The sequence below is a fragment of the Apostichopus japonicus genome, chromosome 14, assembly GCF_037975245.1.
Source record: "Apostichopus japonicus isolate 1M-3 chromosome 14, ASM3797524v1, whole genome shotgun sequence".
In the NCBI taxonomy this organism is placed as follows: domain Eukaryota; kingdom Metazoa; phylum Echinodermata; class Holothuroidea; order Aspidochirotida; family Stichopodidae; genus Apostichopus; species Apostichopus japonicus.
This window is the reverse complement of record NC_092574.1, coordinates 17,045,295-17,070,374: the sequence shown is the minus strand read 5'-3', so window position 1 is coordinate 17,070,374 and position 25,080 is coordinate 17,045,295. Positions and strand designations below refer to the sequence as shown.

Genomic DNA, 25,080 nt, shown 5'->3' with positions numbered 1-25,080 from the left:
AAAAGTTATTTTAAACTTAATGTGGTACTCCTTCACATGCAGTACGAGACTGATCCAAGCTTTCCTTCTTGAGATATCGTGTCAGACTTCGTGACTAGAAGTTGTTGCAAAAATTAACATAATTTGGCTTTTTTTCACAAAAGCAACCTTGAATGACCTTGGATGACCTAATGGTTTTTTTTCAAAAATGTTCCCCTTGATGACGTGCACTCTGTTCTAAAATTGTTATTTGCTCTAATGTATACACACAATGTTATTGCTAAAAGGTATAGAAACCAACCTTTGGCTCCTCATACCTTGAGAACCTGGTGTCCGATTGAAGCGGGAGTTGGTTTCCTCTATAGAGCACACAAAGCTCTATCTTATATCAAAATATTGACAAACTTTTTTTCTTTGCCCCGTATCTCCCAAAATGAGCATATTTTGCAGGATTTTACCTTTTGACCTCATAGTAGGATGTAGTTTGACACACTGATTCAAAAAGCAACATGACAACTCTGTAAGACCATCCTAACCACATGAAAGTTTATTAAAACCAAACCAACCCTTGACCTCTGATAACTTCGCAAGGAACGTGGCACAGGGGTCAACCCATGGACAATATTGATCAGAAGGTACCTTTGAGATTTGAATATGGCTACGAAAATTCAAATAACCAAACAAACTAATACAGGTCACTGGAGGCCAACCTGAGGTCAAAGGTCACCCAGATGCGGTTCGACTATTGTATTACAATAGCGTAACTCCCAACCTTGATGGACATTTTGTTCTCAAGTTATTGCAAAAATACTAGTTTTTGACCACTGATTGACCTTTGTTGACCTTTGATCACATTACCGTTACGTTTGGAAACGATCCCATACCCCATTCACAACTACTCCCAAAGTATCACCATGTCAGACCCTGTCAATGGCAGTTATTGCTTGTTTTAATATTTTGGTGTTTGGCCTCTAACTGACCTTTGGTGACCTTCACAGGCACCAAAAACCATAGGGTTTAACTACTCAATATGGTACTCATATCCACCAAATATTAGAATGGTCCAAGCTTTCCAACTTGAGATATCGTGTTCACAAGCGAGGCGTCACACACACACACATGCACGATCACCCGTTATTATTGTGTTTTGTGCTTCAGATGTTAAAAAAACACACTGTTTGAAAACACACCCCCAATAACAGGACTGCTTTAATTATTTCAATGACCCTTGATTGCGACCTAGGGGTTTTAAGAAAAAACAATTGGGGGACACCTAGAAATCCCCCAATTATAAATATTGCCCCCCACCCCCCTCTCCGAGGTGTGTGGTCAAACACAAGTTCCTTGATCGACGTGTCGGTTCGAGTACGCAAATTCACGCATACCAACACACGCACACAAGCACGCACATGTCCAAAATTTGATAACATAGGAAATGCACCATCATAATACTGAACTCTTGCACTTTAGTGTATTCTTACCACAAAGATACCAACGACTGTGGACACAAAGATGAAGAGACAGAGGATGAGAGTGACTGGGATAGCCTGACGCCAGCCATGAACCCAGCCAAGCAAGTCAAGGATGCTGGACACCACACTGATGCACAAACCCATCTACAAAATTAAGAATTGGGTATTTAGTATCGAAAATACTACCTTGCCTTCCAAAGAAAAAAAAAGAAAAAAAATTGAAACTCAGTGAACACAAATGCACATAAACACCCGATACTCATAGCTAGTACAGTAACTACTGTTCATGTTCGGCCACCGTGCATCAGTAACTACTGTGCTGTGTTCGCAACACGGTAACATGTGTTACAGGTGGCACAGTAGTTACTGCAAAGCTGTTACACGTTCCATTGTAAGACAAAGAACTGCGCGACTGGACAAGGAGTCTAGGAGTATGACGACGGGATCGGAAATGCCTATGATACAAACCTAAAGGAGGTACTGTACCGCTTGATTCCAGTTCACACTTCTGTTAAAAATTCGTCAATTCGTCATGCCGAGAACGAAGAAAGGACATGTTAGGGTATATCCATAGGCCTGCTTAAGTTATAGCATAAAGCTTATAATGACTAGTACAAATACTACTTCATATTTGGAACCGCGTATTAATGAACACGCACTAGCCTAAATGGTTCGAGTTTTTAACGCCTAAACAAAGGAACAGTAACGCTACTGACGGTCCAATGCATATATAGGCCTGGGTTAGGCCTAGCTTAATTTTGGCCTACAGGATTATTACTAGTAATAAGTCTAGGCCTACTTACACTCTCTGTGCACAGTGATACACTCCATTACTTTCTCTTAGCATGCTATATATCATGGGGCCAAAACAGACAACTTTATTGGCTAATCAGATGGAAAAGTGTCTGAAAGTGACCACTTGCAGATCTAATTCTTCACACGAATGTTTCCGTGTTCACCTTGCTTGGCATACTGCCTGGTTTAGTGCTACAATCGTGTTTGAGCCAAATTAAACATTTTTTTGAATTTAACTTCTATGGTTATCATTTTAGAGAGGAAAATGTGGTGCTAGAGATCTCCATGGTGAAGTTAGCCAAATAGCTATGTGTGAGAGATGATGTAGATGCAGCGTAGATGGGGTAATGAGGTTACAACAACGTTGAGCAGATCGCACAAACTGTGAAATGGGGTGTAACACAGTAGAGGTGATGCACAGCACTACTGCAGGGCTATTATGTTAATTGTACTTGAAAATTCATGTTCATATAGTTTGGTACCAGTGTGACAGTGCCTTTTGGCAATTGGGTTTGATGCTTGCTGTGTAACAAGGTTAAGTTTACTTTTGCTTCTTAAACCCTTCACTTTGGCTATAGCTATGCTGGCAGACTAGGCCTTGTGCATAGAACAGAACTGTGTTTAGACCTATGTCTAATCAGTTTTGATTTGGTATAGGTCCTTCAAAATTTTAGATCTAAACTATCAAATGCAGTTGTGATAAAATGTTCAAGTTTGCAAATTTGCATACATGGGTAGCTTTAGTAATGCATTTAAATGTTGAAGTAATAACATGTTACGTTTATATGGGCACAACCACTATTGAATTAAAAGAAATGTAGGAAAGATATGATAAGAGAGTGGTTTCCTTCCTGTTTACGGTCATGTAGTTAGACAAGTTGAAAGTCAGGAGAAGACGCATTTGATATTGATGCTACTACTTGTATACAGTGGCGGAGCGTCCATACAGTCGTGGGGGGGGGGGGCGAATGCCCCCCTGACAGACTCAAATGGACTGCTGGCGCCCTTTTCAGCTTCTTACCACTTTTTACTTATTCGCGATTATTGACTTTTTAGCGCTCTCATCTACCTATTGACATTTGTCACATTTTGATGGCGATGATACCTATCTATTCTTTGTTTATCTGCTAATTAGCAAGGCCTGGAAAGGGTAATTTCCGGTGATCTAGGGAGTATCCATACTCAAAAAGGTTCTGTTCGCTCCGCGCCAACCTGTGGTGGCGCTCCGCTTAGATAGTGTTGAAAGCGCCTCTACAGACCATTCTCGACCCCCCTGATCAATACCCCTAGCTCCGCAACTGCTTGTATATTGGGTATCAGCTCATCAGTAATCAATGCAATCCATTAGATACTCTGTTAAAATAAATTTAAGACACATTTTGTTCATTTCATGCAGATAAACATTCTTCCTGTTGATGACTGTTGTCGGATTGAAGATTGCCGCCAGTATGGAAAACTAACAAAACGGATTGATCGTCATCTGAAGTCTGCTCACAGTTTGAATAGATCCCAGCATAATGCCCTGCCAGAATGCTCACCTGCTGTGTATTTCAAAGAGGCCAAAAAGAAAAAATGGATGAAGTATCGGCATCCTGAAATTTGTAAAGTCGAGGGATGTAAGAAGAATGGCCAACATTTTGCCTCTCTTACAAAACACTTGAAAAGTGTTCACAAAATGACCAGAAAAAAGTATGAGGAGCACCGGTTAGTAACTTTTAGTAAAGTTGTAGCAACAAATGATGAGCAACATCAAATGCATTCTTTTTTTTTAGCGGATTTCAAGTAACTCTAACTTAACCCTTCTGATTTTTTTACTTCTTGAACGTTACTCTTACTTTAACTTTTCTTGATAAATTTCATTTACTTTTCCACGATATGACTTACAACCTAAGTAATAAAGGTGTGAGCATATGTTTCAATAATTTAATAGCATCTAGCAATTGTGCTTAAACATTTCTGTTTCTTGGTGAAAACTACTTCTGAAAGCCTGCACAGTGCCTTTTTTTTACATAATATGCAATAGAAAATTCTCCAGTTTTGTCGTGAAATGTTGCCCTAGTTTCCACATGGGTCTTTCCTTAATAGCCTGGCTGAGAGTTAAGAATGTGTATGTATAGTCTCACGAATGGATGTACAGTTTTGGCCCAGTTGTTGTGGGTTAGGGTTATCAGTAATGTCTACACCCAAACATGTACTGCCTGTATTTGTTAAACAGTTATGTCTGTGACGTAGTTACTACATATGGCAACCTATGGCAATTATCTTTTAGCAATTGTAGAGTCACTTTTCAGACATTTAATAGGTCACCTTTAAAGTCAAGTTTCCTAGTATGTGACCTGCTTGGCATAAATATTTTTGGGTGTAAAAGGGTAAAAAATATTTATGCCAACTGTTGACAAAGTAAATCAGTCCCCATATGAAGAACAGCGTTTAGTGATATTGTATGAGTGGATTCCACGCCTAGCCAATTTGTAATACAATTTCTTCTTTTTTTTTGAACAGATGGTCCGTGGCAGAGAAGAAGAAAACCGAAAAACAAAAAGTGGACTTCTACCTTTTTTCACTTAACTCCGAAGGTAACAGTGCTCATTCAAACATATGCGTGGCTACGACAGATTTTGATAAATAGTTATCATTGCTTATGAATAATATTATTCAATGACTTTGCAGAGCTGGGCCTATAAGTTTACTGGTGAATGAGTAAAAGCCTTTAACATTTCTCAGTATTTCATCATAGCATATCCTCAAAGATCACTACAGTTATAAGCTACCACAACATGAAATGACTGGACAAAGGTGTTTTACAGCTATCATCAGCTAATAGTTAAGAAGTTTCAATTTCAGTAGTCAGTTGCAAACCCATAGAAAGATACACTTTGTTAGTTTATGATGCTCTCCAAACATGAGCAAAACATTGGCGGGCCTCATGATTAGTTGAATTGTTAATTCCTGTCTTGTTTTGTTTTGATGATAATCATAACCTTGCAGTCAAGCAGGCGGATGAGTGTGTATGTGTGAGACACCTTGCTTGTAAACAGGATATCTCAAGAAGGGAAGCTTGGAGCAATATCATATTTGGTGTGTAAAAGTACCTCATGAAGTAAAAGAAGCCTATTATTTTGGTGGAGGTAAAAGGTCATTTGGGGTCACCAGAGGTCAATTTGTGGTAACATTGTAAACATATCTTACGTCGGGAAGCTTGGACAAACCGCAGTCATCTCTTTAGTTTTTGTGCTTTTGCTCATTTATTTCAAAATATCAGCTATTGGTGATCGACAGAAGAAACATTCATCACTCACATTAAAGTAATTAGCTTTTATTGGTTTCTTAAATTTTCCAATTATTCTTTGCAAGTGCAATGTCGGTCATCCACTCGCTCAGATCTTGCAAGCAAGGTTATTTTATAACCTACCGTATCTCCCACCGACTAGCCTATTAGATAACAAGTGCCCTTCGCCTTATAAGAATATGAGAAGGCTGTTTACAATTGAAAATTAGCTTAAAGGCATCTGTAGATAAGTATCAGAAGTCTCTACGAAATCTGAAGTAACTTAAGTATGTCGGTAAATTTCAGAATTGCAATGTACGTCGCTGCATACATGCCTAAGCACAAAGGTAGGTAGAGTTGGCATATACAATGTTGCTATTGGAATGGACAATATCATTATGAATCATCGTTATAATATGTCTTTGCTTCCGTTGTTGAAGTTTTTCATCATATTATGCAAATTGCAAAACTTCAGGTGTGGATGTATTAACGTTGGGGAACTGACCAGGCACAGTTTACGAAAATTAGCTGTCCCCTAGTTTGAGGCCAACAGGCGCAATATCTTTGAGACCCAGGGTTTACCTTGCCATGCGTCTGCTTATTAATGTATGACTTGTACGTGTACCACATTGAGTAAAAGAAGCCTGTTGTCTTTGACAGAGATCAATCTGTATGCTGAATACAAGAAAAGTTTCCATCTCGGCCATCAGCGGCCATTGTGAATATTGTTTGTTATATCTCAATGACTGTTGCTGTACTTAGATTGAAGTATGTTCTTCATCCTTTCTATACCTTACAGCCTAGTGTGTCACATTAATATACAATTTTTCATCTAGCATCATTAAAACCAAAGTGTGGATTTGCTGTCTGGCTTATGTTTAACATTCTAGCCTTATTCTTGTAACCTTCGACGACTGATAAGCGACATGTTATCTGTGGTAAAAGATTGGTATGTTGAGACTGAAACTTTTGAATTAATACAGTGGATTTGCATTAATGCTGATCGTTTGTAAACGAGTCTGTTCCTAATTGATATTTTGGTCTTTAATTTGCTAATCTGACAGGGGGATGTCCAGCAACTCGTGATGAAAGGTGCTCAGTTAAACCCAAGTTACCATCAAGTGGTAAGATAGCTGTGTTGAATTTCTCTTAGTATGTATAAGATATCCAATTTCAATTCCCCATAAATCACAAAAGACCCTCCCAGACCCAAACATATTAATGTTGCATATGTATGACTGAGGATTTTGTTTACAAAGGTGACAATTCAAGACAATATTTTAGTAAAGTAATTAAGACAAATGTACACGGTTCTAAGGGGATAAAGTCATTATCTAAAAGCCCAATGTTCAAAGTCAAACAGGCTAGTTGGCCTACCAAGGTAGTCAGAGTGTAATGCAAGGTCAATCGTCTTATAATGTGGATAAACTTAAAATGTATTCTTTGTATTTAATGGATATACATATATCTATGTCAGGATGATGCATATGATCACCTTTGAGTAGTGGATGAGAGTGCTGGTCATTTGATTTCTCTGGGTTCCAAATAATACAAGCATATCTCAACTTCTGAATAACTTTTAAACTTAAGTAATTGAGATTTTCATTGAAGTAATGGGAACAGAATTCAATATTTGTAGGATATCAGACAGACTGGACAACTTTTCTTAAGTGAATTTTATGTTTCAGGTGATATCTTTCATTGTTTACTCTTGCTGAAGTACTGAATGGTTCTAGAAAGCTGGTCCTACCTTTCTAATTTTTAAGTCATAGCAGTGAGGGTTTGAGTGATCACACGTATTGCCCCTACGTGTAATTTACATGTAGCAGCTCTACTGATTAGAGAATAATTACCAAACTTTTAATATTAAGTTCATTCGTAAGTCCCATTGAGAGTTTTTAAGGTACCAGTAGTTACCAATCCCAATAGGTAAATCCATGCTTTAAAATGATTTCATGTTCATTTCATTACTCCGCATGTGCAGAAGACACATATCCAAGATACATGTACTACCAGGTATACACGGAATCATGTCAAATTATGATTATATCTGATAATGTAAGAGTATTCAATTTGCCAGAAGATGAGCCGCACTGCATCACATACCACATAAAGAAGTTAATTGTGTCTGGTTCCCACGAAGACTGGTTCAGAGAATCCATGAATGAAGGGTCTGGTACCATCATCCGTGGCAAGGAACCCCAAATACTTCAGTATGGCTGTGGACTCTGTCCTTACCAACATAGCGTTGACCTCATTGCAAAACCAAAATTATTTCCAAGTTGAATCTTTCACTAATGTCACTGGGAGTAGCACATCTGGTTAACTCGCTTACAGTATAATGTTGGTGATCAGTAACAGTTATTTACATCTTTTCATATTACTTCATATGACCATTTTTACCAATGTCTCTTATTATAGTATGTAATGAACATGATGTGTTCTTGTACAGGAATCCATGAAAAGTTTAAGTGCTAGTACAGCGGTCAAGAAAAATGTATGTATACTAACAGCAGCACTAAAAGAGATTTCTTGGTGGTGTACTATGTGGCATATAAATAGTAAATAAGTCCAAGCTGCTTGCTGCAATGTCATTGCAATTTTTCCCTCCAAGTTGCTCAAATATATGGCTTTCTGTTGTATGTTACATCTTTTCCTGCCCAAACCTAACATTTTGCAAGAAATGGGTTAACAGTGGTATGTGAAGTAGTCTCATAATGTTTCTTAATTCTTTGTTTTATTCCTACACACAAGCTGAGAGAATCATGAGATGTTGTTTGTGTAGTGACTACATTTTAACACAATATCACTAGATGCAAAGATGCTTGCCCTTCAAATTTTGTTCCTAGGTTAATGTTACATATCAGATAATTCCAATTGTTTTAGACTGAATCAAGAGGGTCAGCAGTGGTGAAAAATATGAGAACCATCTAATGCAGTATTAGGTAGTTGAAGTTTTGTGAACCTAGCTGAAACTTTGACTGTCGACCTTGGCTTGAGTATCTTTTATCTCTCTGAATTTCTTGACGCATATTTCAATGGACTGCTTTTTAAACTTCAAAACATTGTTTTAAAGTGAGAACATAATCTCTTTAATTTTCAGGGAAATTTTTTGTTTTGGTTGAGGTCAAGTGGCGGTAACAGTCATATAAGTTTCATCAATAAATTCAACGTATATCCATAAACAAAAGATTCAACAGATGCATTGATAGAAACATGAGCAGCTTACATGTACATCAAACTCTGTAGGTACATAACCCTTATTAAATTTTGGGGAGTGGAAAGTTTGTTTGAGGCCACCAAATTTCAAAACTGAAAACCTTAAAAACACAGCACCTGACCATTCATGACAAACTTCAGCTCATACTTGATATGGGGGCAAAACTTAGTAAATTATTTGCTGACATTGCCCCAGATGGGGGGTAGAAATGCTGTGGTTTTAATGTTAATGGTTACAAATTGAAAATCCTGTAAATGAGCAAATAAAACCTTTTTACTCAAATTTGTCTACATACTTGTGTGCCTAGTATATATTTTGTTCTTATGTCATGTTATCGATATGATACATATGTCACTTTTTAATGAAGTATTATGAGTGAAAGCAAGCAATTTTGTGTACAAGAAAAACCTTGTGAATGAAAAGGTTTATGCATGGCCTTGAAAACAAGGCATGTATGGTTGTGTTGAAAGCAAAGCAGACAATATGATACAAACTACAAGGCAGACATTACTAAACAAAAGAAAGTTGAAACAATGGTTGTTTCTCTGCAGTTAGTCTCATAAAGTAATAATCAGATTTTGGAAAGAGATGTTTCAAACGTTTCTTAAACTATGAATGCTCAGAATGATGTAGAGATCCGGAGGGAGGGCGTTCTACACTTTTGACCACACTTAGCAAATGTTCTATCACCATGGGTTGTAGTTTTATGTTTAGAAAAAATGGACAAGTATCCAAAACTTTATATCTGTAGGCTAAACCTGTACATCAACTAATACCATATTCAACTGGTATTTGACTATTACACTCTTGAAATGGGCATTGTTAGGGTGTTATAATGTGTCCTAGTATATAAATAATTATGAGGGCTTTCCTGCGGAGCGATGCGTGGTTGAAAAGAGAAAGCATACATGATGAGTTGCGTGCATTTAGTACATCTATTGAGGTGTCTGTCTCACTCAAGACCTGGCAATCGAATGCCCTCCAAACTACTGACAATTGCAGCTGCTACTGCAACTAATAAACATACACATAACAGAAATAACACTGACATACACAGCCACTGTCTAAAATACTTCAAACATGCAATATGCTACCCTTGCCCTTAGAAAATGTTCTCATTTTTTCATGCAACTTTTCACAAACATAAATATTTATTCATATTTCCTCATAATACATTTAAGAAACCCCAACCACACATGTAAATGTATTAAATATATATTAAAACAGCTCAATCGTAAAGTGAAATCTAATCTTCCTGTCAGAGTACAAAATAAGAATGTTGATCGTGATTCAATTTTTGACCGTATGCAGGATAGGCAGGACACACATAAGTTCTATCATGATAAAACAGCAAAACCTTTGAGTCCGTTAGTTCCCGGACAAAGTGTATATGTACAAGACTAAAGTTCAGGCAAATGGACCCCAGGTACATTACTAAAGCAAAGACATGAACCACGATCGTATGAAATTCAAACCGACTCGGGCGGAAAACTGAGGAGGAATAGGAAACATTTAAAGGAAGGGGAAAAGGTTCTACCCCAGTCAGAGATTATAAACCATAACTCTGACCCCAGTTCAGAAATAGAAAATATTCTGGCACCAGAACCAGAAGGTCCAGACCCACAAGAAGATGTTTTTATTACTAGGTCTGGTCAGAGAGTAAAGAAAAGATTGATGTTGGAATTATAATTTTTACAAGCTGTGTAGTATTGTTTGCGAAATACTACCAGACTTACACAAAGCCCTTGTAATTATTAAGAATGTTTAATTGAATTGTAGCCTATCTAAGACTCCCAACTTATTAAAGAAAGGGGGATGTAATGTTATTGAATATGCATTCATATGTACGTGTGCAAACGATGCACTACATTGTATAATCTGCACCTGTATGTTAATGAGCTGTGTATTTGCATATTGATATATAAGTTAAAGCATGCCGTCTGCCCGTCCTTGTTCACCCTGTCTCTCCATCTGTCAACAAGTAACCTTGGACATGTCGTCCTATATATCTGTCCTGTACAGCATGATGTAACGCAATAAATTATAACATGTTATTTGTTAATACTCTACGTCGACTGTGTTCTACTTGATTGCTTAAAAGAACTCATATACCTAAACAAGGAAACATGACGTCATGCCGTAGCCTGGCATTTACTCTACTAAAACATCTTAATTACACTCAACATACAACCAAACACTTGGCAAGCTACTACTTAAACAATTATGCTATTTTAAATAAAAAATTAAGGAGATATAAGTGGAAATCCTTAAATGCCTTTATACAGATCCAGGGCTTCCTTTGAGATGCTCCCTGCATCTACCCATTGATTATATTTGGAAGAGTACCCGTGCCACTTGACCAGATACTGAGTTTCTCCCTTCTTCTGCCTCTTCTTAAGGACTTTCTCCACCGGGAAGAAATCAGCTGAAACAAAAAAAATACTTTTAATAGCATGGAAAACTTAATCATTTAACAATAATAGTGGTGAATGATTAATCAGGAAGTTGCTACTCCAGCTTGAAAACTATGTTCAAATTAGTAGGCCTATGCCCTAGAAGCAGGAACCCACAATGTGCAAAATATGTAAGCATGTTGAGAAATCTGTTAAAAGCAACAGAATCATTCATTCATTCATTCAGAATTCATTGTTGGTTAAGGTGTAATACTATGGAAAGGGGGTCACCATACCTGCTTCGTCCTCCTGCTCTTTTTCTTCTCCTGCTTGTACCTCTTCATGCACATCTTCCTCAGTATTTTCTGGACATGAGTGTAAGTCTTCAAATATGTCCAGCAGAATGACTGCAGGTTCTATGGAGATTATGAAAATGATACATAGTTCCATTAGAAGTGCAAACTCATGCATCGGGATGTTACAATCTTCGTAACTTCCAATGAAATGAGATGATGAGAGGGATAAAAAGAATAAACAATTTGCTATTTCAGCACAATGTAATGACAGGAAGTAATGGTACCATTCACATTTATGAAGGACAGAAGCTACAAGTTAATGACTTTAATGTAATTCATTTCTGTCATGGATGTTTATCTCAGACTCATTAGTTTTAATAAGAAACAATCACATTGGGAATTACATCATGCACTGGACATGACATTTGTCAATTTTTAGGATAGGAATGCTCACTGGCACACTGAGTACTAACAAGGGTTTGCCTGAGTGTCATGGTGACAAATACTCCCCTAAGATACTACAAAATCTTTGCCACTCCAGTAAGTGGAGATAATAGATACAAATAAATACCCTGTAATATATCACCTTGCATGTCACTTATTAAATCTGACATTCACATGATATGTCCACGCTTCTCTCTGTGAGATATCCTGTTTACAAGCTTTACTTCACAACACATACACATGCATGCATCACGACTAAAAAGGTTACAATTATCATCAAAACCAAAAATGATGAAATGCAATGCTTGTTGTATGCATAAGCAAAGAATGTTCTAACCACTGCAATAAAGATAGAAATGAAGTAGAACATGACAGCCAAACCACTAACCCTCTTGGTCGTACGATGGCTGAACAGCTTCATCATGACTAGAGCCTTGATCTTGATCCTGCAGGTCTAACATTTGACTCTCATCACTCACAGACACTGCAAACAGAAATTACAGAGGAAAGGGAACAAACACAGTGAGCAAGCACATTATATAAAATTGATTATATTTGTGTTTGTTTTAAGCTTTGATATGTGCAATTCTGCTGCCGACATATTAACATTCTGATCATGGTCACTACAAAACTGCAGAACTACAATTAGTCTGAGTGTAGTACAGTCATTTTGCTCCAGAGAATTTTTAACAAATGGTCAACTAGCTTAAACCAAAAGGTTTAGATTTTGAACAGGAAGTTAAATGACTTGTGCTGTAAAATCGAACAAAAGATATTTTTAAAAAGTATGTTATATCAGCAAACTTTAAGTTCGATATAAGTTTTGTACGTACCATGTTCATTTGCTGATGAGCAATTGGCCACTGGAGTAATAGTTGCATTGCTGGAAGAACCTTGTGAGGAAAAGCAATGAAAGTGAAATAAACTTGATTGGTTACAATATGTTCTCATGAGAACTTACACACACTATAAGTATATACAACAATATATGGACAATATAAATGTGTACAGTCATGAACACCATTACAGGACGAAAAAACAGCAAGTACCCTAAGCCCAGGTCAAAATTTTTATGTAGTGGTGTAACTATAACATACCACTATCTATATTATGGACAGACCCCTCCCTTCTCCATTTCAGTGAATATATTTCATTGTGATTATTTCCCTTTAAGCTGGTATTGTGTGTACCTACCAGCATGTATCATGTGACAATTTCAATGAAGTTCTGCAGCAAAAACACCCAGCCCCTATGTCCACTCACCCCCCCCCCTCCCCTACTCTCATATCATGTTTGTAAGTGTTCCAATTGTCCTGCTTAGCTTTATAACAATTGATGACTGTAAATGACTGTAGAAAGCAAAAGGATATCTGCTCACTGAAAGGTAACACTTGTTGGCCTTGTGCTTTACTAGTAAGACATACAAATAAAACAACAAACTTACGGATGGTAATACTATTTTTGCTGCGTAATATTGCTTGCAGATCATCGACTCCATACGCAGACGGTCGTTTGCAGGTAATACCAGGTGGCAGACCATCAACCACAATATTCCCCATAGCAAGCTGCTTGTAGCTCATTGCTCTTCTGCCCGTACCTGCATCTGTGATCATATAAATCAAACATGTGTCCTTAAAATGTTGCAGGGATAGCAATGTGCCTTAAATCAGATAGCTAGTAACATAGTTTACTAGTTTACATGATAAACTCGAGTTCATGCCTCAATCCAGCTAACAGTGTAATATTAACACACAAGAACTGTTCTATTCACTGGAAACCTTCCCAACATTAAAGCTTTGCAAGTTTCCTTAAGTTGAAAACATTTTAATTCCTTTAAATTGAATATGTGGTGGTTTTTCTACATCCTCTAATCCGTTCAAATTTATGTTACATCTTTTCACTTCCATTATGACAAATTGCATTATGTTATTGTGGGACTCAGTAAAACCTAGCACTTTTGGACAAAGAAATTCCTATTTTCACAAACATTCCTAAGCGCACAAGTGACTGTAGTTCACCCTGACGTAGATGTGTGGAGTTGTGTGAGGAAAACCGTCGATCCAGCTATTCACTTCAGTACGGTACTATGCCTGTACGACACTCTGTCAAATATAAACTGTTAGTATCAAAATGCCAATGATTTGTGTAGTAGGATGTTGCCAATACACTTTTTGGAACCGAAGATTTAGTTTCTTTATGTTTCCCAGTGATCAAACCGACGACAAACGCTGCAGGCTTGGATTTATTTTGTAAGGAGAACTCGCAATGACTTTCTCGCTCCCAGGTTTCCCACCGTATGCCGGCAAAAATATGTTCAGCACACTTCAGAAACGATGACTGGGACAGAGGATACATTGTTCCGAATAGTTTCCTTGGGACGAATTGGCGTTATGCTACATGTTTACTTCTAAACTCAAAATTGTTACCTTGTGTACGTCAATTTTTTTTACCCTGGTCATAATTACCGTCACATTTCTGTCTTTGGGTGGTATAAGCAATATCTTTCATATGCCAGGCTGACCGTTGTTTTCACGTCACTTAGTCATATCTAGGTAAATCCAGGTTTATAAGGACGGGTTATAGACAACGAGGATGACAGAAAATATGACTTATTCAACCAGCGAAGAGTTTAGCTTTTTTATTTACCTTAGGAAGAATGATGGGCTATACTAGATCGATACTGATTAGTTCCATTTTTGGGTCTTCTGTTAATAGAGATAGTCATCCTTATTGGTAGGCTGGAAGTATGCTTTGAATATTTGGCATGTTTGCTATACCATTTGAAATTATCCATGCCAATTGTGCTCGACTACCGACTACCTAATGTATATATTTTCCTGAGACGGTAAAAGTTCATGCATTTTTCACTTTTGAAACTCTTAAAATGTGTAACAAGGAATCCATCAGGCATTTTGTTTTTCTGTGGTGTTCCAATTGCTTGTGTATCTGCTTTTGTGCAGTTGTGACTTGCTGAAAGCATTATACTTTATGTCAGCAAGACTGAGACATATACCCCGCAGAGCTTTGTATTTCTTGGATTCAACTGCATCCACTGTCCGAAACTAACTGCAAAACACGATTAATTGCAACAAAAATGAAGAAATACCTGAAATGTTGATATTTTCACAAGGTAAGAATCGGAATTGCGGTAAGGCCTCAATATCATACCGCACACTATGTAACGTGGCCTATAATGGCAACGAATCTTACAAAATATGATCAGTCATTGATGCAGGTTTGTAACCATAATTTACTTGTAATTGAAGAACTGCCAACCAAAATGAGTTTAAGTAGCCATGTGTGAAAAATTCTAACAACCATTTCTTTTTCCTGTAGCTGCATGTTTATTGCAAGAATGAAGTTAATAAAAGGCTCACTTTCTTAAGAGAAGTAAAAAGAAAGTCCATTGTTATTGTTTTGCCTATGGGGTACACTCTGCAGAATGACGACACACAGTGACCTGTACGTTCATTAGCTTGTTCGCATCACATTTCTGGTCAGTGAGAATCTGCTAACTTTAACATCAAATTTCTTTAAATTGCTTTCTTTTCCAACTAAACGGAAACCACAGTATTGTTTGTGTAGTAAATACTTTACTATGAGCCAAAAAATTGGAATATTGCATTTTAATGTCTGCAGCTCATAATAATGAACAATCAATATTAGGCAGCTAATGTAAGTAGCGCTGTGAACAATTGGGAAACTGATTGACTGATTTTCCAGTTGTTCGTACTTCACTCAGCAGTTTAAGAATGGAATTTGACTTTATCATATCAAAAAAATTCCTGTTGATTGCTAATGAGTTATAAGTGACAATAAGACAATAATGATATTTCTCTCCCAAGATGCAATTGATGAATGTGATTTAGTCAGTTTCACTTACAGTATTTTTCGTTAAAGAGCTCCTGCACGCTGGTACGTAGAGTTTCACGGGTTGCTTCTTTAACAGGACCATCAGCATTACCCCCTATTGAATGAAACAGAAAGAAAAAACAATCACAAGTTTGATCTACCTTCAAAATGAATGTATGACCTTTAAATATTTCCTCATATGCAGTTGATTTTTGTGGGATAATTGTATGTATATATATATATAAATATATATATGTATACAGATGATCCTGCAAGCAGGAACTCGCGCTACTTGTGCTACTGTGCATTACACCACCTAATAGATTTGACTTCTACTGGAAAACCCATTCATATAATTGCTCTACTTACTACTTCAAATTTACATCAGCAACTCTTTTTTTGTCTTGGTTTGCTACAATTTTAAAGGGATGTTGGTTGGTAAGAGGGATGAAGTCAAAGCAATCTGACTTCCAGGCATTTAAAGTCTCTATGCCACTTGACTAATAAATAACTGCAATGAATAATAACTCAACAATGAAATTGTTTTGCATACCTATAACACTCAGTCCAAATTTTCGTAAGAGTTCTACCTCTTTATCTAAAAACTTTTGTCCTTCAGTAGTTCCTGAACTATGGAGATTTTGCTCTGTATCTATGGCAACGAACATTGCTTCATAGTCCAATTCTTCAAGTTGAAAACACTGGAAAGAAATGAAGAACAATTATATTACTCCCAGTAATAGGAACAAACATTAAAGCACCCTCAACAATCTCACACACGCACACACACACAGACGTGCAAAAACAAGATGGAATATCTTTTTGTTTTCCACCACAATACCCCAATGATAATTCATTGCAATATTCAGGTAAATTATTGAATTGCTAGTTATTTGAGTCAACGATATCATAGCAGTCATGCTTGTGACCTCTATGAAAGAATACAGTAACTGGAGTTAACATGCAACATCACAGCGTCAATCTGCTTCACTGGTTATGACTTTTGTGGTAAATTTGATTGTGATTGTTGTTTTTTGTTTCATACTTTGAAAGATGACTTTGCTGTTCTTCAGTACAGAGCAGAAAATTCCCTCACCCACTACTACTGAAATCACATCACTTTAGCTTCCTAGTTGGATATAAAGCAATAGGAACAGTGGAGATTTTTCCTGTGTTAATTGCAATGATAACACTAATATTTCCACTTTTATTTGCTATAGTAAAAAATGTGGAGGCACGTAGCGGTTCCATGCATGTTCTACCATATGGGGGAAATTGGTTAGAGTTTGCGTCTTAATTCTTATGTCAAGTGTCAAGTACTTGGGAATGTTGTACTAGAGTATTTTCATCGGTAATGAAATATAGAGAAACATAATTTGGCATAGTCATTGGAGTAAAAACATAAGTGAAAGGCTATTTAATTAGCAGCCATGATAACACCTGCAATGTCATACCTACAGATGGGAGTGAAACAATATGCAGCTCTAATTATACAGATTGTTATAGTCATCAGTCTTCCACTGAAATTTCTGCAGTATGTAATTGACATACCATGGAATTGTGTTTATAAACACTCTCACTGCAAATGATAGCCTTTGGTTACTGCTATTTCAGTTTTTTACCATTTTCTTGATTTCAGTCAAAATGTGCCTGGCCATGACCTTCTTATGCTCCTGCCTGATTGTAGCACCTTCGGCATCCATCCTATTTTTGTTATCTGCTTGCTCCTTGTATTTGCTTACTTCTGGTGTACCTTTTACTTTCTTCCATGCTTCATTGGCTTTGTTAAGGGTTGTAGCCTGGTTTTCAGGTGATGTTGCTGCAAAACAAAGAAAAATTGAAGATTAACTCATTTAGGCAATTATGATAAAAGGCAGCTCAATGTCAGTATTTTATCCAGATAGCTGCATCCCTAAAGGTGGTTAATTACTTGGAATTCAGACAGAGAACTTGTTTCATGCAATGAATGTACGGAGTGTAGCATATATAGACCACTCCAGACAACATTACACAGTATTACTTGACTACTTGCATGCAGATCTATTGTACACATTTGTACCTGTGCAGGAGACAAACCCATGTCCCATATCCCACAAACCATGCATGCTTACATAGAAGAACGTTATTTTGAACACAAGCTGACTGGAATCAGTACACGATTTGTGATTAGGCCTCAAGTAATTAAATTCTCATAAACAATCAGGACTAGAGAACACTATGAATCTTGATCAGGCATTGCAAACTTAATATAATGAACACATGTTAATAATCTCTAGAAGAAGGCTCCAATTCAAATTCTTGAATATCCCAGGCATATCTATGTCACATCGTAAGCCATACATGACCTTGATCACAAGCTCATGAACAACACAGATACAAATCATCCAACTTCATCAAATTTTATTCAGTTACATTGGACACTGTGTGAATAGAAGAATCTTTCCAAATTTGGACACAGAGCCAGGCTGACAGACAGATAGACTTAAGTCAGACAGACATGATATCCTTACCTTGGTTGCATAAAGGTGAACATTGTCATGTTGAGCTGTGTATGAGCTGACTTATGGTAAAGAAATCATAAAAGCTCACCACTTTCTCTTTTTTATGGCAATTTTAGTAACCAACATGTCACCCCACATTTTGTGAGTCCTGTGTTGGATTTTAGACTCCCACCCCAGTCAGAAAGAGCAAACACCTGGGTGTAGTACCACCATTATGATCAGTACTAGTATCACATTTTTCTAATTTGTTTTTCTTTGAAATGTCATGGCATGCATGCTAACAATCTTTGTCACAGCTAAACAAGGAAAGTGATTGTGGGAAGGATAGAAGGGGGGGGGGGGTGACTCAAGCCACCTCCTTCAAAACCACCACAAAGAAAGCCAATAGTAAAGCTGGATGTTTGCTCAATTCTTCTAACAATAAAATTAAAAGACTTGTGGCTTGCATCAGAAACAAGGTTGGATTTTCTTGACTACTCAGATATAATGAACTTCATATCTACTGTACCCACCATGTTCTGAAATATACTCTGCCATGAAGCAGCTATAGGCACTCTTTTTCCTGGGTTTTAGTGAAGGTACTTTGCTGCGGCTGCCAAATTTTCTTCTGACCTGCTTTGTTTTTTTGTTGTCAATCCAGTTCTAATGAGATATATAACAAACAAATACATAAAAAAAAACGGTGTGTCTAGTGTCATTCAAACAATTACAAACAATCCAATAAAGTATGATCAAGTCAGAAGCTAAATTTAATCTAGTGATGGTAGTGGCCTAGAGATATTGAACATTCCTGGAACATTTCTTCATGTTTGTCTTTCAACCTTCTCAACTATTGAATGCAATTTTTAATCGTCAGATTAATAAGACAGATTTGGTCAACTCAGCTTACCAACATTTGGCTCATCAACATCATGGTAGCTGATGGCAATTGCCATGCGTGGCAAGCATTGAATGAATAATCACTGCTGCAAGTGTAGGTTACAAATTTTGGTAAACAGTGTAATCCATACAAAATCCAGACAGGCCTAAGAATATGCTGATGTAGCACATTATGTTGCCAATGAATTTAAGTGAAAGAAGGTTGAAGTCAAAGTACTGTACACTTCGTTATAACGTAATGATGGGAGATGTAGGTTTAATGGAAAAAAAAACTTGACACACTGCTGCTAGACTTGCTTCAAATAATTAATGTAGAGCACCACAGAGCAAACACAATTAAAGGAATAGTTCAGGTGTCAAAAATGTTTATCTTATATGAAAGAGGACAATAAAAGAAACCCAACAGTGAAGAAATTATTCAAATATCTTTTTCCGTTTAGGAGATATTCAAATTTAAAGTTCTATCTGATTGTGTAGAAACTGCTGAAATCAGACTAGCTGTGACGTCATATCCTCACATTCCTGAAAAGTCTTTGTTATTTTATTAAAATATTTTGTAAGATTTTATGACCTACAACCAAAAGATACGTCAGGAGATCTCATATGTGTCAAGGGAAGTATTTGAGATTTAACATCTGAAGAATGTTTGATTATATTTTTTTAGTTTTGTGAAAAAAAAATGTATTATAATTATTTTTTAATGAAATATATTGACACATGTTAAGGAAGTGAGGATGTGACATCACACCCTCACAGTTAGTCTTTCTACACCAGTCATTTGCAAAGAAATTGTGAAATCTTCAAAGTGTGATATCGCCTTAGCAGAGAATGCTATCATGGTAGTTTCTTCACTATTCTGTTTGTCTTTTTAAGCTATTTCATACAAGATAGACATGTCAGACACCTGAACCAATCCTTTAAGCCTTGCAAGGAAGGCCCCAGCATTCTACATACTGGTAGCTGAGATGATGATTTCTTAACCTGAGCTCTGAGATATCCTCATAGCTGCAGGCTTCCATACAATGATATAATTCCAATGAACCCAAATTATGTAAATTTTCAAATCAATCTGCTCTAACTCTTTATTAGGAAGACCCGAACATAACTTTTTTCACAATGCGCTGGAAATACATTCAGCTGTGACATTTTAAGGAAATGGCGACAGTTTGAGGTAATTTACCTCCACTATACACAAAACATACAATTACAATATATGAAATAAACAAAATTTCTCTGTTTACAGTGGACCCCCTGAAGGAGTTCAGGTCCAACCTAGGAGATCCTGAGATTATGGATGGTAAATTTGTTCTGCAGTTCAAATGCAGATCTGAATCATCAACAGTTTAAAGACCTTGTGTTTGAGGAATTTACAAGATAACCTCTGCAAGGGGTAGTAGATCCCTAACAAAGCTGTTCATTCATGACCACAGATCAACTGGGACCTTTACACAAATTATGTGACATAGTTTTATGCAGGCAATACAGCAATTCTCAAGAGAACAGACAGACATGTATCATGGCTAGCATGAACTGCTCACTCTGGTCTGTGAGTCATAGAGTACTGCTCCTATGGGAAATTAAACAGGGAGTGTTTCCTACAGTATATTGAGAACACATACATTCCTCTGAATTGACAGAACAGTTTGCACAATTTACACCACCATCCCTAGCCGATGTACAGTACAGCTGATCACCGACTTCTGATTAATTATGGATTAATTTTACATGGCACAACTGACTCTACCAGCCATAATTGGCTTTCTTACTCAATATAAACATTCAGGAAAGATTGATACTTAGGTACAGTATTCTATTAATGTTGACGACGAAAATCATAACGAAGATGACAATGAAGACATGAATATTTTTTTTACCCAATAATTGCCCTCATTCAGGGAGTCTGTTTTAATTCCTTGGATGCCTTCTTTTTCCAGAAAATGCTGTGACAAGTATATTTTCTTTTTCCCCCATTATGGGGACATTCCGTTTGTAATGCAATATCTTGGGTATGTCTCAACATGCTCAGTAAAATTTACCTCGGTATTTTTCTGTCAGTAATCTGTCATGTCTTACAGAGATTGAGTAGTTTGCTTCCAATTGACAGTTGTTGCATTAGCTTTAGATTAAACTTAGAGACTGCAATGACTGTTCCTTTTGTCATTGGTTGCGAGGAACGTTTTAGAAGTTGTTACTGTCTACATAAGGCCTTCTACAAAATAGCACAGGGAGGGCACAGGCTACCTGCAGATGGTCCAGATCAGATCCCAGCCATTCCTCGGTATAAATTAAACAGGCATAGCCTAATTGGGTTCAAATAAGACTAGCTAGGACTCCTTTTGTGGAGAATAAGAAGATAGCTTGCAACTGAGATAAAAACAATGTTGTTTAACTACTGCGCTGGATCAAGGTGACCCTAGAGTCCATTTCAGTGGGCTTTCTAACATCACGCCCGCCCTGGTTGAGCTCTCAAAATATCAAACTCATAGGAAACGAATCAGCAGTGGCAGAAAATTAACCCAATGTTGTTCAAATTTGAGCAAAATAATAAATTTTAAACTGACCTTTATTCTTCTGGCACTTAATGAAGTTTGTTTTGTTAATTCCAATATCTTTTTCTTGTTCAAACTGCTCCCATAACTCTGCAGCCCATTACACCAATATTCCTCAAGGAGTTTACTCTCATCAGCGGTAAGTGCATTCCTACAAAAGAAACAGAAATGTAAATTCTGCTGGGGAAGCAATTTATTTAATTTACAAGAAGCCTATTTAGCAACATATGGTAGTCTTATTTCAAAAGCATAATAGCTTAAATGCTTGTTAAATTTTTATTTATGTTTTAATTAAACCAACCATTATTACATGTACCAGCAAATTTATAATGGACTTTACAACATTGAAGGTTTACTGTATTTGACCTTATATGCTAGATTTTCAAATATGGTCACCTTTGGACGAAATTCTTTAATCTTTTTATTACCAATCTAGAGGAAATTTACCATTTCTGCATGTCCTTACTTGGCAATATTCAGGTGAGCATGCAAGGTGCACAGGTCTTTCACTACATTATGCCTAGCTTGTCCTCACTATTTGTTACAAGTGACTTCAAGGTTATGCTACCTCAGTTGATTCTTCTCTAATTTGTCAATGGGGAATATGGCAAGACTTTAGAAGGTTGTAACCAGGGTAAATGTCATCACAGCTGCTGCTGAGGGTTAATGCCATAAATTTAACTTCAAAATCTCCTCAAGCTGAGATAAATTCCAAGGACAGGATGCAGTAACAAATTGCAGTGGAATTTATATTTATTTCAGAAACACTTAGTTTCTACAGCACTCATCAACAGGCCTGGTAACAGCTAAAGGAAAACCTCACTTAGGAACAGTTAATATCACTACTTGATTGAGGATGAGGAGAATGAAAACAAACTACAGGCTTATGTTGTAAGTTGTAACTCCCCTGTATACAGAATGTTAGATAAGGTACTGTACCTGTAAAACATTTGCTAGAGCAATAAGAACAATGAGCAAATTAGCTATGAGTACAGTAGATGGGAAATGAACAATTGGTACTGTCATCATTATTACGTAGAGTAATGATTGACTGACTTCATACAGTACCTTGTATTGATCGATGGCAGAGGCATAAAGGGACCCTTCCTTAATCACTGATGTAATGATAGTCCCCCACATCAGCTGCTATTATTTCAGCTTTGATCCTAAAATTGTGTCTTCTAGTTTCATTAATGACACAGTTGTTAAGATGTGTTGTTGAATGTCCCATTTGTTTTGTCAATTCATATTTAAGTCAAGTGTAAAAAGTTTGAAGTCAAACAGCCAACATTCACTTTTTTGTGAAGAATGCTGAAAGGTTCAAATTCTGGACACTTGTCCTGATTAATTTTTTATTCTTGTATTTCCATTTTATTTTGACCATTTGATTACCCTACCCACCACCCCCACCCACCTCCTTTTTTTAAGAATCCAGCTTAATACCTGCATGGTAAAGGAAACTCAAATTTGGTTTTGAAGTGTAGGGTTAATTGTTTACTGGCCATAAAATTAAATCACTTACTGTTGATTAATTCTTTCACTGGGTTATTAATAAATGGGTAATAAAATTTAGAAAGATAGAACGAACGTTCCATTGGCTACTACACTAAATATGATTAACTCATAACTGCATGATTTCAAACTCTGAAAACAAGTAAGTTCACTGACAAATTCTTTCCACTGCCCCCCCCCCCCCACCAAAAAAAAACAGTAACAGACAGCAACCCAAGTGGTCATCCTACAGTAGAGCCAATGACACCGAAACATTGCAAACACATTCAAACTGCATAAAAATATACAACATGTGGGGGCCAGTATATAACAGGGGCAGACCTCCTTAGACAATGCAATGTATGTGCACTAAAATATTAATTACACAATGTGAAAATAATGATATCATCCATGACCACTCCCCCCCCCCCCTCCCCTCCTTCTGATTCCACTATACATACAGAGAGTTACAGTGGTGGCATGGAATCATGTACTATCAGGAATATGTAAAGAAATGTGAGAAAATTATTCCTACTGAAGAGTATATAATGCAAACATGCATCACTTAGGTTTCAATGAAGCATGTTTTTTTGTGAAGAATCTAACAAATTAAATAAAGATATGTCTCAGATGTACTGTTATCTTCTTGAGAAACAGTGTTACCCTTCTGGAAGGTTTTACACTTTAATTCATGTAGACCTAAAAAAATTCATGTATCTTGTATCAGTCACTGACAAAACATCTACTAAGCTTCAACGAACAAGTCATTGTGAAAAGTCACCTTTGCACAGTTTTTTAGTGGTCAGATTTAATTCATATAGGCCTACGTAATATGGGACCTAGCCTTTATCGACTAATCTAAGTTAAACTACAGCTTATATTCCATTTCGGCTGTTTTATCTCACCTGTTTTTCATACTGTCTGTACGACCGTGACCGTTTGACGCAGTCTTGTCTGGCACATTGTTGTCCATCGTATTAGCCGATTTTACGAATTAGCAAAAAGAGAAGGCTAATTATCCAAATAGAAGCGACTCAGAAAGGTTTGGAAGGGTTTCTATGTAGTTGTAACTGAAACACCGGGCACTATCTTCGAGGCTTCAGTTGTACACTGTACATAACGCATGCCTTTCGTTGAGTAAAGGTGACCTTAGAGGCAGACATTGCGCAATATAGCGACCATGAGTCACTTTCGACCAATCGAAACACCTGCAGCATGTAACCTTGACTGAATAGAGGGCGCGCGTGTTTGTTAGAGGTGCAGAAAAATTATTTTTTGCACGGAAATAAACAAGTTCCCACAGAATGATTGCCCACAAATTTACACATTGCCCTTTTCATATGAGTATTAATGCCTCTTTATCTCAAAACAGCGATATGCAGTATAGTGCTGTTTGAGAGTGTGTCATGAATAAGCCGACATATATGCTCATATTCGATGGAAATGCAGCATTGTCATATTAGTCAAATTTCTTGTGCTCGATATGAGTATTCACCTAACAAAGCCCATAAACAAGTGATTAATCTTATGCATTTATTCCCAGTTTACTGGTATGAATACCCATATTTGCTGTATGGAAATGCCTAACAGTAACACATGCAGGGATAAAATGTTTTTGAACAAGCAGCAAAAAAGAAAATGTTTGTATTTGATATGGGTAGCAATGCCTCTACATTTGTAGCAAAAGCCCGATGTAGCACGGGTGGGCTTAGGCCTTAATTGCAAGTACGCTGGCGTATATGCTCATATTTACTGGAATGAATTTCCGCATATTAAATTTAACATCATTTCTATACAATCAAACTTTGTCACACTAATCAGAAAACATAATTAAAATGAAAACTGACCAAAATATCACTCTGTTTGAACAACACAGAAACATATTCTCTGTGTTTGGTATGGGCGTATATGCCTGGATAATTAATCGATAGTCCTATGTAG

General features: G+C 36.9%; 3 protein-coding genes across 4 annotated transcripts in view; 1 reads left to right on the top strand and 2 right to left on the bottom strand.

Annotated features, from left to right (window-relative positions):
- LOC139979642 (sodium- and chloride-dependent glycine transporter 1-like) overlaps positions 1-25,080 on the bottom strand; it is a 76,971-nt gene that overhangs the window by 8,402 nt on the left and 43,489 nt on the right. For both annotated transcript variants that reach the window (XM_071990650.1, XM_071990651.1), the window contains one exon: positions 1,461-1,595. In XM_071990650.1, coding sequence (XP_071846751.1) covers positions 1,461-1,595 — 135 coding nt within the window. The remainder of the gene's footprint in view (positions 1-1,460; positions 1,596-25,080) is intronic.
- On the top strand, positions 1,704-10,803 carry LOC139979644 (uncharacterized). Its single transcript, XM_071990654.1, has 4 exons — positions 1,704-2,013; positions 3,643-3,950; positions 4,749-4,822; positions 6,579-10,803. Exons 1-4 carry the CDS (start codon positions 1,984-1,986, stop codon positions 6,665-6,667), a joined length of 501 nt encoding a protein of 166 aa, XP_071846755.1. The 5' UTR covers positions 1,704-1,983; the 3' UTR covers positions 6,668-10,803.
- On the bottom strand, positions 6,771-24,356 carry LOC139979641 (uncharacterized). The gene is made up of 11 exons (XM_071990649.1): positions 24,045-24,356; positions 21,661-21,799; positions 18,733-18,862; positions 17,342-17,538; positions 16,273-16,420; positions 15,751-15,834; positions 13,312-13,470; positions 12,701-12,760; positions 12,256-12,351; positions 11,424-11,543; positions 6,771-11,159 (listed from the first exon to the last, which is right to left on the bottom strand). Exons 1-11 carry the CDS (start codon positions 24,110-24,112, stop codon positions 11,002-11,004), a joined length of 1,359 nt encoding a protein of 452 aa, XP_071846750.1. The 5' UTR covers positions 24,113-24,356; the 3' UTR covers positions 6,771-11,001.

What these genes read in the sequence shown, in the direction of transcription:
- LOC139979644 (XM_071990654.1), top strand. Translation starts at nt 1,984, where the DNA reads ATGCCGAGAACGAAGAAAGGACATGTTAGG. An exon ending in CGAAGAAAGGACATGTTAGG is followed by an intron (nt 2,014 to 3,642) that starts GTATATCCATAG and finishes CATTTCATGCAG; the next exon opens with ATAAACATTCTTCCTGTTGA. An exon ending in AAAAAGTATGAGGAGCACCG is followed by an intron (nt 3,951 to 4,748) that starts GTTAGTAACTTT and finishes TTTTTTGAACAG; the next exon opens with ATGGTCCGTGGCAGAGAAGA.
- LOC139979641 (XM_071990649.1), bottom strand. Translation starts at nt 24,112, where the DNA reads ATGGACAACAATGTGCCAGACAAGACTGCGTCAAACGGTCACGGTCGT. An exon ending in CTCATCAGCAAATGAACATG is followed by an intron (nt 12,352 to 12,700) that starts GTACGTACAAAA and finishes TTCTGTTTGCAG; the next exon opens with TGTCTGTGAGTGATGAGAGT. An exon ending in AGAGCAGGAGGACGAAGCAG is followed by an intron (nt 11,160 to 11,423) that starts GTATGGTGACCC and finishes TTTTTGTTTCAG; the next exon opens with CTGATTTCTTCCCGGTGGAG.